This window comes from Scardinius erythrophthalmus (assembly GCF_964197995.2).
Source record: "Scardinius erythrophthalmus genome assembly, chromosome: 6".
Lineage (NCBI taxonomy): Eukaryota > Metazoa > Chordata > Actinopteri > Cypriniformes > Leuciscidae > Scardinius > Scardinius erythrophthalmus.
The window spans coordinates 26081656-26099224 of NC_138226.1; the positions used below are offsets into that span (position 1 = coordinate 26081656).

The 17569-nt window shown below is 40.2% G+C and overlaps 1 protein-coding gene across 2 annotated transcripts in view; it reads right to left on the reverse strand.

Moving 5' to 3' along the window:
- Window positions 1-7008: 7008 nt before the first annotated feature.
- nrp2b (neuropilin 2b) overlaps window positions 7009-17569 on the reverse strand; it is a 73426-nt gene continuing 62865 nt past the window's right edge. Inside the window, exons 13-17 of one of the 2 annotated variants that reach the window (XM_081368962.1) lie at window positions 17188-17453; window positions 16955-17051; window positions 15516-15548; window positions 9866-9928; window positions 7009-8952 (exon numbers count right to left, since the gene is read on the reverse strand). In XM_081368962.1, coding sequence (XP_081225088.1) covers window positions 8648-8952; window positions 9866-9928; window positions 15516-15548; window positions 16955-17051; window positions 17188-17453 — 764 coding nt within the window. In that variant the 3' untranslated portion in view covers window positions 7009-8647. Of the gene's footprint in view, window positions 8953-9865; window positions 9929-11957; window positions 13767-15515; window positions 15549-16954; window positions 17052-17187; window positions 17454-17569 lie in introns of those variants that run through there. The other variant, XM_081368963.1, reaches the window with a different exon arrangement.

Consider the following 17569-nt stretch of genomic DNA (forward strand, 5'->3'; position numbering starts at 1 on the left):
GACAATGTGTTGTAATTAAAATAAAAATTAAATTTGGAACATTTTCTAGATATTACAAATCATCACCCAACACTCAGTTTTGGTATATAATTGAGGACATCTCAGAATTCCATTGTTTCTATTCCAACTACGAAATAGTAAAGTCTGTTTGTTTATATAGCAAAGTCTCTCGCTTGGTTACAATACACTTCACACAAAAACACACTGCCTTCACTGCTTTAGAGGATATTTTCTCTCTATGTGTCATCTGTCAAAAGTTTGCATTTCAAATGACAATTTCTCTGTTGCTTCTATTTAGGAAATAATTGGCAATCTCACTTTGCTGAGTTGAATATCTGTCTCCTTCTTTCCAGCCGTTCTGTATTCACTCTACTATATTCCTTTCGTCCTCCACTGGTCTCCCCAGACTTTGATGTCTAATCCAACTATCTCAAGGTAACACTAACAAAATAAAACATCACATTATTGATGCTGCAATGACAAAACTGATCTAGCAGCCCTTTCCTCTGTCTTTCACTCTCTTATTCACACTCACATATTTACACTCACACAAACCATACCATTTCTCCCAGTGAGACGTGAATTTGATTATCGTCTGAATAGATAATAAGCACCAAAGATGATTTATAACGTCATTATCGATGAAAGCATTTTTACAGCATCAATATAATCATATTTCATGAAGTCCATTCCCTCACGACAACTGAACGTCCAACTTTCACCAACAATATTAAACGATCAAAACATCCAGAATAATTATTTTCAAAACAATCACTGTGTGGAAAGCGAGAGAGAAAGCCTTTTTACAGAAATGTAATTTGATTTTGCTGGAGGCAGATGAGTCAGTGGCTTTCGGAGTGCGGCAGGAGAAAGACTGAGTGCGAACAGCCAGCAAAAGACATCTCTAATTTTCTGACAGTCGTATGACTGGCCATTTTCAACCTGCATTCACCCCCTCCCACATCTCCTCATTTGCATATAGGGGAATAATAACCCAGAGATGTGAAACTACAGAAAAAATATGACGGGTGGTGTTGATTTACCCTTGGCTATCTGAAACATAATTGCGGCATGAAGGGAAACGTGAGACATACAAAGGCCCGTCTGATCTCAGCAGCAGTTTCCACGCTGTTGCCAAATACCTCAACGGCGGCAGACAGCACATCCAGACGAGGCTAACACCAGCTTTCACCAACCCAAACATGCCACTTATGGTGTTTAAACAACCTTAATGGAAAATAGCATAGGTCCTTCTCCACATGCCCATTTGAAGGGAGCGGTTGGTGGGCACTTCGCATTGACAATCTCCCTAAAAGGGGAGGGGGGTGCAAGAGGGGGGTAAAAAATGACAGGTTGTTGCTTCGTTTTGTTCAACATGACGGTAAATCTGTTGTTAGGTAGATATTTACACGAGCTGAAGCTAAACAGTTCTTCACGGTAGAATAATAACAGCCGCTCTCAGCTGGTAATAAACAAGCACATGGCATGCTCACAAAATGAACTCAAAGACGACCTCCCTCAAGAAGATTCTGGAACTTTTTGGTCTTGGAACATGATAAAATAGAAGATCTAAAAGCAGGTGTGGAATCTCTTCACAAAAATATGATACGGTCCATGTTCTCTGCCATCACATTTTCCATTCCAAATGAATTCAGTGTGGAGACAGACAATGAGAGTCAGACTTATTTCCTTTTAAAACTACAAAAAATAAAGAGGAAAGTTCTTTTTTTTCTTACTTATTTTGATTCTCAGAAAGACAATTTAAACTCTGTGTGGCTGTGTTGTGTCACAGTCAGGCTCAAAACTGCTGTTTTTTAGTCCTACAAGATGTGGAAAATTATCATTTAATTTTGTCATTATCAATTATCAAGTTTGACTGACCCTTTGCCAACATATGAAAGGATTCCCAAGAGATCCCATTTCATTAGCTGTATATCCTCTCACATCTATGATGGAAGATGAGGTGAAGTACCTCACCAAAAAGGAAATATCTGCGGCATATGCAAGTAAACATGAAAGCCCTGATGCTGACATTAAAGCCAGCAGATTAAGGATTGTATTCAGATCCCCCGAATTGCTTGTAGGCAATAAAAAATGAAGAGAAGTGCTCCAAACAGATGTGTACTCGGAAAGTGTTTGAATGGCTGTTGACGAAGTACACGTCATTTAATCTGTGTTTATGAGTTTAGTTTTAGAACATTCTGAGAACTTTATGGGTATCTTCAACTAATTTCTTAAAAGTTTTTAATGCAGATTGTTGCTCCATTATTTGCTTTCAATTTTATGCCGATCCTGAATGAATGATTTATGATTACATGCAGGTTATTGCAACAATGTTTTCCTACCCTTAAACACGACTTTGAACAAAACAATCTGTTATTAGTCACTTCACATGCCAGTTAGTTGGCCTGTTCCTACCTTAGTAGACGGTCCCCTCAGTCATGACAATTCTCAGAATGTTTGGCATGGTAATGGATATGACAATGTTGATATATCTGGTCTAGGTGGAATAGATCTGCCACGGTGCTGCTGTTGTTATTGCTTCTGCTGGTACAGGACTGGCTACTGCCATTACATACACGACATGCTGCTGTGAGCAAGTAAGACATGCTGCTGCTGTACAATAAAGCTTATATGAATTACCCATAGCAGATCTACACAGGTGGAGCTGGGGAAGGTGGAGGGTTTCTGAAATCGCGCTGCAACTGCTACAGAAAATACTGACCAGCATTTCAAGGTTGAGCACGCGAGCTCATTGGCTACTGATACAGCAAAAACCAATCAGCTGTGCCGTTTAGAGAATGATACGATTGCAAGAAGATTGAGTTAAAGGAGAAGTTCACTTTTAAAATGAAAATTCTGTCATCATATAATCACCCTCATGTTGTTTCAAACCTGTATGAATTTCTTTCTTCTGCTGAACAGAAAGGAAGATATTTAGAAGAATATCAGTAACCAGGCAGTTTTTGGGTCCCATTGACTTCCATAGTATATTTTTTTCCTACTATGGAAGTCAATGGGACCCAAAAACTGCCTGGTTACTGATATTCTTCTAAATATCTTCCTTTCTGTTCAGCAGAAGAAAGAAATTCATACAAGTTTGAAACAACATGAGGGTGATTATGTGATGACAGAATTTTCATTTTAAAAGTGAACTTCTCCTTTAAGGACCTATCACCCTGTGCCATATAGAGTTTCATGACATAACATGTATAATACAGTATTTATACCAGAAAACAGTCTAACAACTTAAAATTAGGCAGGTTATTAGCTATACTTTGCTAGTTTTTGCTGTCCTGCCAAAACCCATTTTCATGGTTACAGATGCTTCTCTAATTGGTGGATGTCACTTCTGTCTATCTGATAGGATTATGGGTAATACTTTATTGGAAATAAATTCAGCAGTTAGACATTTCTGTTTTATTTTAAGTTGAACTGAAACTGATTTATTTAGTTTACATAAGTTTATACAGTATATAAAGAAATAATATACATTCACCAATCAGTATCACAAAATAAACCCCAACATAAAGCGTAGCTTGCATTGATTTTGCATTAATGACTGGCTAACTGCTCTCTATTTTACTCTGATGTGGTTTACCAATTATTTGACTTGCAAATAAATTCAAAATGGACATTAAATACTGATTTGGTTTTAAAAATGTATGTTGGGTGAAAGAGACTGTGGAGTAAAATGAGAGACATGACAATTATACAGTTTTGGTGATGGACCCCGTCATTTTCACATGCTGTACACACAGAGCATCTGTCCCCTTTGCAGGTCTCTTGTCACTGGCGGCTCAGGCCGTCTCCAGCCATCTGCCACTGGGAAGATGTTTGAATCTGATTCAAACGCTCATGACAGCTCTCTACACATCCCAGTCTGTCTACTGTATAGTAAAACATTCAGCAGCTTCTCAGACTCATGAGAGCTTTACTCTGGAACTTTACTTCTAGCAAAAAGGCAGTGCAATGATTGGACCTATTATGAAAAGGATAAACATCTCTTATGACAGTAAAGATGTTTAAGTCTTGTTGAGAGTATATTGACCTTTGAAGGGTACCTTTTACGCCCCATTTTTACAAGATGCAACACAATTCTCTGGTGTCCCCAGAATGTGTCTGTGAAGTTTCAGCTTAAAATACCCCGCATATAATTTATAATAGCATGGCCAATTGACCCTATTTGGATGTGAGCTTCATGTGTATACCTTTAAATGCAAATTAGCTGCTGTCCTTCAAGAAGTGGGCGGAGCCTTTACATCTCATGCTTCGGATACTCAACAAAACTGGAGAATCTCACACAGCCAAAATGTCAGAAGCGGTGTTCAGCTTCTATTTGAACTTGAGTCGGACACAGATTGAGAGATTTAGGAAGAAGTTACAACTTAGAATGCAACAAGACGTTTCTGAATGGTTAGTTGCTGAATAAATGTAGTTGTTGTGGAGTTAACTTTATTCAAGTTATCGATTAGCATACTTTCATGATCACCTATAAATTGTTGTGGTCATGTGAGAACTGTAGTAGGATGCCTAAGAGCCAGAGAATATATGCTGCATGGAGATAGGTATTTTGTTTAATTATGGTTATAATTTATATAATCATCTTTAGCCACATTAGCCGCACAGCATGCTAACAAGCACATTCAGAAACACCATTTGGAAACATTCACAAATTTGGATACTTGTTCTGGATATGAAGTTTGAACAGTTGGTATCGACCCATCTTTCAGAATCAAATTTTGTGCAAATCCAGCGTTGAACTGACCCTCGTTTGCGAAGCAGTCCGAAAAATGATTTGCTCAAACATAAGGCTGTACCAATTTTTTTTAGGCACATTTCCTTCATAAATGAAATTCATCCACACTGTCCTTAGTGGCTCAGATGCCGGGAGTCTATGGAGACTCTTATGTTCATTGGTACATAAAAAACAGAATATTCGTAATGTGGAGCAGACATTATATCAATAGGTGCTGTGTGGCTAATAGTGCAGGTCATGGGTGGGGCTTGTCCCAACTGTGACGTCACAGTAGGGGAAAATCTTGAACGGCATATTTTCAGACACTGCTTCTGATTTATGGGGATTATAAAAAAGGAGTGGGTTGATTTTCACCATTATAGGCTGGTTGTTTACACACACCATGTAAAAGTGAATTTTGCATAATAGGTCCCCTTTAACATTACATGCTGGGCCAGGAACAAGATCAAGTTAACAGGAGTTGCGGTTATGGCAAAATCATCAGAATATAAGCAAAATCATTTGGAAAATCCCAGAGTCAGACATATATACAACACAGACCAGAAAGAAAGCTACACTTCCCAACACATCCCCTTTGTAATGAAAAATTACCTTCAATGCCCAGAGCTACAAAGTATATTAGATAATTTATAGATAATTTATTCTATCCTCTGCTGTTTTATTGAACCATTCAATTTTTAATGTATTTCATTGATCTTAGTGGGGTTGTTTAAACAGAGCCCAGTGTGAGCTGTAATGAGAGTATTGGCCCAAGACATCTTGGGTTTCTAGAAAGACCATCACAAGAAATAGCAGACAGAAACAATCCCAACCCGTAACACTAATGCTTGGAGTCCAATTCAAGGCCTTCTCAACCAAACAAACCTAAACATCACATATTTTCAGAGAATCTACAAGACTGAGTCAGCAAAGACTTCAGCCCGGATCACACTGACAAATTCCCCTGCTCCATTCTGTGCCCCTCGCTCTTCCTTGATGGATGGTGACTGGCATTTCTCACACTTGGCATCTCTGTTAATGAGGAAGGACGGCAGGCATCCACATGACAGCACATTCCTGAATGAGCCACATAACTGAGGCTTCATGATATTATTTGGTTGGGGGCTGTCAGGATCCAGAACAAAATAATTATGCACATGGATCATTAGTCAAGTCAACATCAAACAGGAAACAAACAAATGTGCCCTTGTATCTGCAGGGATCTGGGTTTAGACAGAGATGGAGACCACTGCTGTTCTGCGATGCACAGCAAGCTGCACTAAAATGAGAGTTTTGAACGTATGCATAGCTGAATATCTCATTCATGTGGTGTGATGCTGCTTTTCTACTTCTGTGTTCATTATTTGCTATGTTTATGTTTAAAGTGAAATACAAGATCACAGCGTTACATTTAATTAGTCATTGAGGGCTGTTATTTTTGATTGGATTGTGTGTGGTCTAGTCAGAAGGTGCTTTGTGCCAAGGTGTTTTGGAGACGTGTCGCTCACCTCTCCTCTGTCTCCGCTCAGCACAGCTGCACAGCGAGGTCAGGCGCTGAATTAAGACTGCAAACAGATTTCAATGGATTGTCTGAGATGAGCTGAACTTAAATGGGACTGAAATGGACTCCAGTGTTTTGAGTTTTTCCTTCAGGATCGATCTGCAATGAAACTCAGTAGAGCTGGAGTAAAGTGAAAAGTGTGTGTAGATAAATATATGATACGATAAAGATTATAGATGCACAGATTGATGAAGCAATGGGTAGATAGACAGATGCTAGGCAGATAGACAGAGACAGACGTATAAACAGACAGGCTAATAGACAGATAGACAGCTTGAGATTTGTACATCTATAGATAGTCAGACAGACATCACAGATAAACGTATTGATGATAGACAAATAGACAGACATATCGACTGATAGATAGAGAGATAGAGACAGACAGATAGAGATAAGGACACAGACAGACAGATGGATAGATGGACAGACAGACAGATAGACTTTCAGACAAATAGACAAACAGATAGACAGACAGACAGATAAACTGACAGACAAATAGATAGATATAGATAGATAGATTGACAGAAATACAGACATATATACAGATAGATAGATAGACAGATATACAGACTGACAGACAGACCGACAGACAGACAGACAGACAGACCGACAGACAGACAGACAGACAGACAGACAGATAGATAGATAGATAGATAGATAGACAGACAGATAGACCTCCATTAAAATAAAGTTCACACCAGTCACAAGTATCGTTAATCATACTTTATTAAATAATAATAATAACAATAAAAAAAGAACTTTTTTTCTGTACAAAGTCTACAAACAACAATTTTTGAATGTTCTGACCAGTGCCGGGATCTCCATGTCTTTTGGTGTTGGCCTCCTGTCCCAGACAGACGAGGTAATACTATCACAGCTCTGCAGCAAAGCCAAAACAGGCCAGAGCTCCAAGGCACTTGGAAAAGAGTCAACAGAGTCCAATGAAAACCGAGCTGAATACACACAATCTCTCCCTCCTTCATTGCTCTCTCCACCAACAACTGAACAATCCATGTCTCCGGCTGATTTCCGCACTCCCCAATAAGACAAGGCCTCTCCCCCCCCCTGAACCACAAGTCAACAGAACTCCCAGCGTGGCTCTGGGGAGCGAGAGGCCAGTCGAGGTACAATAAAAGAAATGTACACACATTTCTCCCATGTGCATACTCGGTCTACCGCTCTCTTCACCTCGAGGTGAAACGTTCTGTGAAATTCTCACCCTTCTCCCAGGCTTACACCAAACCTGCTCTTGTTAGCCTTCATTTTCAGCAGCCCAAAATAAACCATGGAGTAAACAGACAGGTGAAATGAAAGAAAGCAAGCACAAGGCCTGACTCCTTCGAGGCCCCAGTGGCTTTAAACCCAAAGACTGGTGTTTCAAAATGGCTCTCCTCCAAAACAGTTTGCTTAAGGCTCGATTGTTTGTACATGAAAGTGGCTTGGGGATTTTCCAGCTCCTTCACCAAAGTCGCTTTGCCAGCTTGAGTCTTTGTTCCTTCAAGAATAGGGTACAGAGAGTAGGAGAGAACAGAGGATGCTCTCACTCTCTTTCCACTCTCTTAACACTCTTTAGCTCAGTGGATCTGAATCCTTAGCAATCCATAGGTTGCGATAAATTAGTTTGAAATTGTCAGCACAGAGTCTTTAAACGCTATGCTTAGAAATCAAACAGTAAAAAGCAAAACCAAAAAAAAAGAAGAAAGGAGAAAAAAGACTCAAAAGACAATCCTAATACTTCAATCTAAAAGGATTTTTTTTTTCTGAATGTAATACAGCATTTTCTTTCCTCGTTCTCTAATGGCCACAACAAAAACATTATGCTACAGACAGATTGAACTTATGTATAAAACATTCATAAGAGGCTTTGACACTTCAAACCGGTTGTAGAAAGTGGCAAAAGACGGGATGGGATGGGAACTTAAGCAAGTCAGCAAAAAGACACGAGTCTAAACTAAAGCAAATGTCCACAATTTTCTAGGCCACAGCGTTCACACAATAGAGGCCAAGATTTCACAAGCGATCTGTCTTCTAGTCCTAGTGCCTGTCTCTCTCTTCTAGCTTCCATTAAGCATTATTAGACTGTATTTTTCTTTACAAATCTATAGCAATATACATTTATTTAAAGTTCTTTTTCATTTTTGAAGGGGTAAAGTCATTAGGTTGATATGTGTTGATCATGTTTCACTCCAGCTGAGCTGTCCACAGGAAGCCTCTACGCTCCCAGTGATCCTTCCACAATCCCGGTCAGAGATCAGCCCTATATTAGCGGCGTGAGGTCCATTCACAGTTTTGGATCAGGCCGGCACCAGTTCATGAGCGGACGGAGCTTCTCTCCCGATCGGCTCCCTTCAGGCCTCAGAACAGCAGCGCTGCTGGTTGATCTTCACCTTGTGCTTGATGCCGTCGTACAGCTCGAAGTTGTAGTTCTCCAGTGTGGTGGTGCTGCGGGATGACAGGCCGTTGTAGGAGCAGGTGCAGTAGAGCAGGAGACCGGCACACACCGCTCCCAGCAGAACGCCCAGGGAACTCATGACGATGATGGTGACCAGGATGGGATCGAGGGTGTACAGCCAGGCGTTGTCTTTCTCGGAGTACCGTGTCACCGGAGGTTCTCGTGAGGGGTTGGGCGTGGTCCAGGCAGGGAAATGGAACCCTGGAAACAGGAATAGAATGTTTATCAGTTAATAAATTTCACAAGTATCATTGTGACCTAGACAGTTTTTGGATAAAAATAAACAGTATGGGCTGCAATAAATGCAACACATGCCATTCATTGCAAAACATTATTTACGCAGTACTTTTGCCTTGTTTTCCAGTAAAAATATCCAAACATACTTAAAATTAGTTACATTCACTTGAGTAGCGAAATTGTGTTGAATAAGACTTGTTTTCTACAATTCAAAAATTTGGGGTTGGTACTTTTAATGTTTATCTCTTTTGCTCACCAAGGTTGTATTTATTTAATAAAAAACACTAATATTGTGAAATATTATTACAATTTAAAATAACTGTTTTCTATTTGAATATATTTTAAAATGTAATTTATTCCTGTGATGGCAAAGCTGTTACTCCATCATTACTCCAGTCTTCAGTGTCACACATTGTAAAAAATGATTGTTGGTTTAACTTAAAAAAGTAAGTGACCTGGTTACCTTAAAATTTTGAGTTCATTTAAATTAAAATTTTGAGTTAATACAATGAAGGAGAATGGTTTAATCAACAGAAACTCAAAATATTATGTTATCTGGACCACATTAATTATCTGAGTTGATTTGACAAAATAATTTTTTTTTGATAAATCATGATGATCCTTCAGAAATCATTCTAATGAGCTGATTTGCTGCTCAAGAAACATTTTTTTACAAGATTTTTCTTATGTTGAAAGCAGCTGTGCTGCTTAATATTTTTATTCGTATCTGTGATACAATTTGTCATTTTTTATTGCATTGGCCATGGCATTCACGTCCGCATTTGTGTACATACTTTCTGTTTCTCGTCCAAGACACCATTTGTGTTTACTATTAAAATACACCAGTCTATGCTTGAAGGTTGATGAATAGATTTACCTTGACCAGTGCGGTCTCTGCCATTGAATAGACGATTATTTCCAAGGTCTTCAGGTCTTCGCTCTGTTTGGAAGACAAACACAACCCAAATGAAACACCCAATGTCAAATTGAAAAGAGGCTACATGAAAACAAGCTCTTTTGGTACATTCCAAGAAAACAACGTGTGCATTGTTGTTCTATGAGCCAGTAACAGCAGTGCAATGTATGAGCACAAAATGGCCAACATAAATAGCAAAAACTGTACATTGATGAGCACACAGACTTGGGTACAAACAGCTGCATCGTCTGTTATACAGTACATCATCAAAAACCCATTAAAAAAAGAGCACACTTTACCACTTTAGCTGCAGTTTGTAGAAAAATATCACTTTATTGTAACATTCCATACCACATTTCCAAGACCACGAAATTCAACAGGCTAAAATATACCTCATACTGTATGTATTTAAACAGGCTGAAAATGCTGCGTTGAATAGAGAAAAGAAAAAGCTTATATAGATGGCAGGGTTAAAGCCCCACATTCACAAAGGACAAAAAAGTGCACACAACCACAAACCCATCAGAACTTGATGCAAATTAAGCATAATGTCGACATAATGAACATAAAAAATTCATGTTCAGCAAACATGAGTAAATACTGCAATAGACCGAACTGATTTAATCAAGTTCAAGATTTGTAGGTGGAATAGTTGACCTGTTTTTAAGCAAACATATAGAGTATACAACCTGGATTTCTTTCTTTTTTTACATTAAAATTCATTTTCTCCAGACGGACACTTGAGACGTCGACGCCTTTTCCTGTCTCCGTCTCTGAGGAGGGGTGAGAGCATATGCTGTTTTGTGCAGGTACTATCAGAGACAGACTCTTGGCATCATATGGGCCCCCTCTGAGTGCTTTTGCTCATTAATATCTTTTGAGAGACGCAAAAAAAAAAAAAAAAAAACTCCAAGCAAGAATGCTTACGACAGGCTTAAAATGTAATCTGGTCCATTACCTAATTAGAAATATGAAATGGTTCAAAGAAACCCTCAAAAAAAGCCACAGTAGATTTAAAAACATATTATGATGAGCTGACAGGTCATTTTTAAGCAACTCAAAATAAATAGTAAAGAGAAAAACTGAAAATGAAATGAAATTAATTAATACATTCAGTCTACAAAACAACATACAGAATCACGATTGTTTAGTCTGGGTTAAAAGTTTGATATAAATTCATACATTAATCATACAGGCATATGAAACATCCATCTTGCTCAAAACAAACCAGAACACGTGTCAAATGTAAGGAATCAAACTGTATAATTGCTCAAGACGAGACAAGACAATTTTGACGCTAGTATTGTTACACATTCAAATGGGGCGGGTGGACCACAGAAACTCATGTGTTGCATATCGCAAATTCTGCCTTAAAGAAGTGAGAGGTTTCACAATATGGCGGCGCAACGGAGACAACATGACTCAAAACTGAACTGAACTGACGTCTCGCAAGCTACCGTGTGTCCCATCTCCCCAGAACACACTCTACTGTATAGAGGATTAGGTGGGAAAAGAGGAGACAATGCTCCAACAATGTGTCTGCTGGGTCAGGTGGTCTCTCTGGCTGTCTGCAAGGGTCTTTCATGTGCTTTTGTGTTTCAAACAAACCCCTTCAGACCCTGGATTCTGCAGAGAAGGTCTATATTTAAAGCAGGCTTTTGTTTGATCTCGCCTTCCATCTCCCCACACATTCTTTCGTGAAGAGTAGATAAACGGGCGAGAAAAGGGCCAGCCTGTCCGTGATGGGGGATTATTTTCACCTATTGCCAGATGGAGGACATAACAAGATATCAGGATTTACTTTCTCCTTTCATCCCAGTTGCTTTAGATGAAACCAAAATCTGACGTGGCTGCCTGACAGATGCTTTCAGTAATAGATGAAGCCTCAGACTCTTTATGTGTAAAGAGGAAAATGTTTTGTTGGGGGAATTTCCATCCTGAGCTCTGATGGCGCCTATTTTTATGTGTTTGTTTGGTGCAGAAGAAAACACTGAACACTATGTACTTGGACAGAACACCTCAGACCATAGCATGTTTTTTTTTTTTTTTTTTTCAGAGGTATACCGCTACGTTTCAAGTAGCACACGAAAGAGATGAAGCGAATACTCGCAGCACACATTTGAAGTGCATTTTAAAACAATCTCCTGCATATATAGCATGTTTTGATACATTAAAGAAAAAAATCTGTAGCAAGATTGTCATATGCAAATAATGCTAATAAAACAAAATGCTAATTGTTTTTTTTCCCTGTCTGCTGTCTAACTCGGCTGATAAAATGGCAAAAGCCATCAAAAAAAAAAAAAGAAAAAAAAAGATAAGAGGTTGTTTAGTGATTCAGTAAGACATCAGCAGGTGTATTGAGTGACACTATAAAAGGTGGACTTGGAGATGGGCTTCAGCTAACATGCTAACGTGCCAACTCTCTCCCTGAAGCAAAATCAGCTAGCGAAGCACTCCTGCACTGTCTAACATTTGGCAGATTTACAAAGCTCTCCGCTTTTGTTCTTTTACAAGACTATGTGTAATTAAAATCTCTGGGGAACAGCACACAAATACACACACTGCTTTAACGTTAGCTACAAAAATAAAGTCAGTGCATCAGTTAGCTGCATATACACTTAGGTTGATCTCGGCTGAGCATGAATACGAAAGGATTAAATAATGAATGAGAACAGTGATTGGCTTGAACTAGCCCAATGCCACTGAAGCGTCTTAAGGCCAATGTTGTATCAGTCAGTCGGCCAATCAGAGGAGTAGGCTGGCTAAGGCAGGTCATGTGACCTTTGCATATAGGCGGAAAACATACTGTATCTCTTCAGACGTACTGTAAGTGCCAAAGCCCCAGTGACTTTCAGAAAAGAAGAGTTTATATATAGACACATATTGACAGATACTCAAAATGAACTCTCTGAAAAAGAACAAACATTCTTCAAAATGCTTTTAAGAAGCTTCATTCAATAGTCAAAGAAGGTACCAGGAGTTTTAAAATTCAGTACATTACTTGGTACCTAAGCCTTCCACACATATCCTGATTCTCCAGCAAGAACATTTGTCCCAGAGTGTTTGACATTCATGCTTTGTCTCTTTGAAGCTTCTTGTCAAGCTCCTCGAGCCTCAAGTGTTCCTATGTGCACATGAGATGCGGCACACATGCAAGGAATTGTTTGCCGGTTTTCCTTTTTGTTCCGACGCCTCACTCCCGTCGCTGTTCGCAGGCTCTCCTCTGATTTTGGCAATGCTGCCGAGTTCTTTTGACTGTACAATAGGATTGGTCATGAACAGGAGATTAGAGCTTTCATAGTAAGGTTCCCATCCACACACACAGCTAAAGAGTGAAGGGGGAAAGGGGGTCTCTGCCAGTCAGGATTTTGGCTGGATGTCCCTTCGGCACAGCAGATCTCCTCCTTTCCAGCACCAGAGCTCCACAAAAGAGTCGGCAACTCTGGTGCTTATATCTGTCCACATCTTCTTCGCATCATCCTCGACTTTAAGTAGCACCAATGCAGGTGTCCCTGTGAAATAGTGGGATGAAGAGATTCGCCGGTGTCGTCTCAGCACTGTGAGCAGGGCTCTTGCTTCTCTAACCTAATAGTTAGCATCGGCTCCACCCCAGGTCTGGCGAGACCCCCGGGACCACCGCCTGCGTACTGTCCCGTGTACGTGCTCTGGTAGGACACAGAGTGCTGGCTCTTCTTGGCCGCCATGTGGTAGCGATGGCAACACAGCACCATGACCAACGTGACGCAGCCCAGGAGGAAAATGGCACCACCTCCGGCTATTACATAATACCAGTAGGTGGGCATGGGCTGCAGGGACACTGTTGTGTCCACAGTGGGGTCGCTCCAGCCAGGTGAGGCTCCCCCTGGTGGAGAGACACAGAAGAATTGGCTTGGGGTAGAGAGGCATGCAGACTGCATAGCTTCAAGCCATCTTGGATTGTATGTGAATGATTTTGCTCTGATTTGGTGCTGCATACAAACAAAACAAACACAGACACGCAAATGCACATGCACGTCAACGCCCGTCAGCGGCCCCTTCGCAAGGACTCGATAACTGTTCAGATAGAGTTTTGTCCTTCTAAATCACATTAAGAATGCAGACATGTGTTTCACGGGGTGTGAACAGATGATACATCTCAGATAGTTCACTCAAAATGTGCTGATGCATTGTGGAATCTGTGCTAATTTCTTATGCAACCAAATGTGAAGGTCATAAAAGCATATTGTGTCATAAAACACCGGCTGGTGTCAGCACCTTCTCTCAGACGTTCTTTTGTAATGCTGTATTTTGTCAATTGTGTGTGTGTGTGTGTGTGTGTGCGTGCGTGAGCTCTGTAGTTCTTCTTTCTAGGGGAAAGTTTTGTTTTCTTGCATGCATGGATCTGTGCCAGCTTCATCTGCCTCAAGCCAAAGTCTTCCATGAACCCAACCCAGCAGTGCATAAAAACTGCTCACCCACCACATGTGTATACACACACACACACAAACCTCCACCAATTCCCTCCATGTCTTCTTACTCTCGTCTATGCATAAACACGCATGTAATCTAGGAATTTTGACTGCTATGGGAAAATGAATCTACTTACACTGGGAATCATTTCTACTTCAGTTAAGAAAAAGGGAGTTAGTTACTAAAGGAATAGGATATTAGAGGGCTTGTGTGCTCCACAATCATTTATAATGGAGTGTATGAATATTATTCCACTGCAGCTGAATTTGATTGACCGCAATCATGCAGCTGTTGGGGAATAAACATATGACATCCATAGCAGAACAGCAGCTCACACACACACCACCAGAACAATGCTTACACAAGGAGAAGGTCTACCATCAACATTAGAGTTCTTTGCTGTTTTCAATGAACTAGTAGTACATTCGTGAATGTCACCCCAGAGGAAAATGCTACTGCTCAGATATTGCTCTTACATTGCTCCGTAGACTGAAATCTAAAAGAGCTTACGGTGATCATTTCTATCAACTTTGTCTCAGATGTTTCTTAAAAGTCCATAAGGAAAATTATGTGTCTATTTTTAAATTTTACATTCTGACCTGTGAAGAACCTTGAATAGCCATTTATTTTTTTCTATTTTAGGTGCAAAACAACAAATATTTTCATCATTAGGATTTACTATTATTTACTACTACCACTACTACTACTATTATTGAAATGTCAAGGGGTGACTTACGAGGGGTATTAGACCAACTGAATCTATAGGCCACATTTGATGATGTTTAGTATGATAACGACACCATATACAGTAACACAGCACATGATGTGAGGCTACAGATGCATGCTGGGATTCAGCCCATGCTCCAAATGTCCGTATGACAATAATGATGGTGAAGACATTAACCATGATGACGGCAATGGTTTGGCATCAAGACACCAACGTCACTGAACGAACAACTAAACACATGGTGTTGAATCTGACTCATTTAAACTTTGTTGTGGGATTGGAAACAGACTGTACAGAATCCCTGTGCGCTGCTGGTGTGAAGCTTAACCAAAAATACAATGATTATCAAAAGCCCTTTAGGTGATGAAAGCTGCTAGGCAACAAGCAGGAAGCACAAACATTGGCACAGGAAATGACAAAATGCAAGAAACTCACCAGTCATTTCAGGGGGGAATGCGGCGAAGGGTTCTGAAACAAGAAAAAAATATGGATTAGAAAAGAAAATGGCACAAATAAAATCTATTCACATAAATAACAACAGTGCAGTGGGATCCTGACACAGTGTGATTAATATTATGAGTACAATTCTCTAGATTTCTTATTCTTTGACAGAATAAATTCTTATGTACTGTGAATTCCACCCTTCTGATTGGCTAAATATATCCTAATATCTCAGGACACCTGTTTAAGTGATATCTCTCAGGTAGGGACATTTCCTGCTTGATATTCATTAAAATTCCTACAGCCCCTTTAACTACAAATGTAAAATTATTAACAGAACTCCCCAGAAACACTTTAGCTCATCACAAAGAAATTTTTTGGAGAGGGGTCTGAAATCACAAACACAGGTTAAGGAGAAGAAATAAGACAAAAAGAGTGAAGAAGGGAGGAGAATAGGATTGGGCTGTGTGTCATTTGGCAAACTGTGCAGCGCACACACATTTAGACTGCCAGAGAAACAGAATGCCAGTTCAGAATGTTTGGAATGCAGTCGCTTTAAAAGGGAACTCTGCAGAGAGGCAGGGGACAGATTTGGCAGTGACACAGGGGCTGGCGCATGCACACCGAACAACTTTAATTAATAAGTGAAGTCCCAAAGCCGGGGGCCTGTGCACGTGAGCGGCGGCTCACATCAATATCTTGATTCATAACTAATCCTATTTTTGCTGATCATTGTTTAAATATAATATGTCCTCAGAGGAAAAGCAATGTTTTTGCTCAGTAAATAACCTTCACAGCATTGTGAGTGACTGGCCGTGTAGCGTTAATGTTCTGTGTTTGTGAAAAGCTACACCGTAGAGAGCAGGCCTGACGGGTTATTCCCTGGCATGGCTCTGGAAAAGCTCTGTTTACAAATAAGAGAGAAGGAAAAGAAACTAATGAAAGATAGATTGAGATCAGAGCCCACAGGGTGAGTGTGGCCTAGTTTTCAGCTTTTTGTGTGAGCCGAGCACTTGAAAAACACTTTCTGTGTGATTAATTTTTTCTTGGGCTTGAATGGGAAGAGTAGGGTGGGCATGGAAAGCCACAATTATGCGGTCAGAATGGATCGTTTGGTGACAGGCAGGGTCCAAAATGAAGTTGTTGTCACAATGTTGTCACATTATAAAATTTATGAATTTTTTCTTAAAATGTATAAATATTTCCAACCAGCCCAGAAACAATTTTGCTGTTTCATTTCATTTTATTATTTTTAATTTAATTTCCATTTTAATTTAAAGAAAATTCCCCTTTGTTTACTTGTCAAAGCCAATTTTACTTGCATCTGGTGCTTGGCATGAGTTCATTTAGGTCCCTGGTGACAAATTTGGTGGGTGATGGCTGAAAGAGGGAGATAAAGCAAGACAAAGAAAGACCCAGATGTTGATACTTACGTGTACACTGCTCAAGCTCGATGCTGGAGCTCATATGGATGTTGTCAACCCAGATGTGCCCTCGACTGCCTCGCTCAAAGAAGCCCTCGATGATAACCTTGCAAATTAAACAGAAAAGAAAGATAATTAAAGACTTTACGTTTCGATTAGCACTGTGTTACTGGTGTCAATTCACTTCCAATTCACTTCCATTATATACATCACAGATTTCTATTGGATGAGTCTCTGCGCACCTGGTATTCTTTAGGGGACTGAGGCAGGATGGTGCGGCCTTCCCTCCACATGGGCCCCTGGTCTCCTTTCAGTGCCCAGAGCAGCGTCTCCTCCTGGTCATCGTCCCGGAGCAGCACACGCAGACTGTCCTGACCTTCACCCTGAAGCTGGTAGTAGAAGAGCAGACAGACGGGACGGCGCTCGGGTCCCACCGATGGACTCATTAACCGTGCACGCTGCGGCTCTGACTTAGGACTCACCTCCACGTACAGGAAATTCCCAAAATCTGAAGAGAGACAGAAGCAAGTGCTGATGTTAAACATCTTTTGTTGGTCCTGGAACAACATTCTTTTTAAAGAAACATGTTCCAACAACTTCCCAACCCTAATCATTACCCCTAAA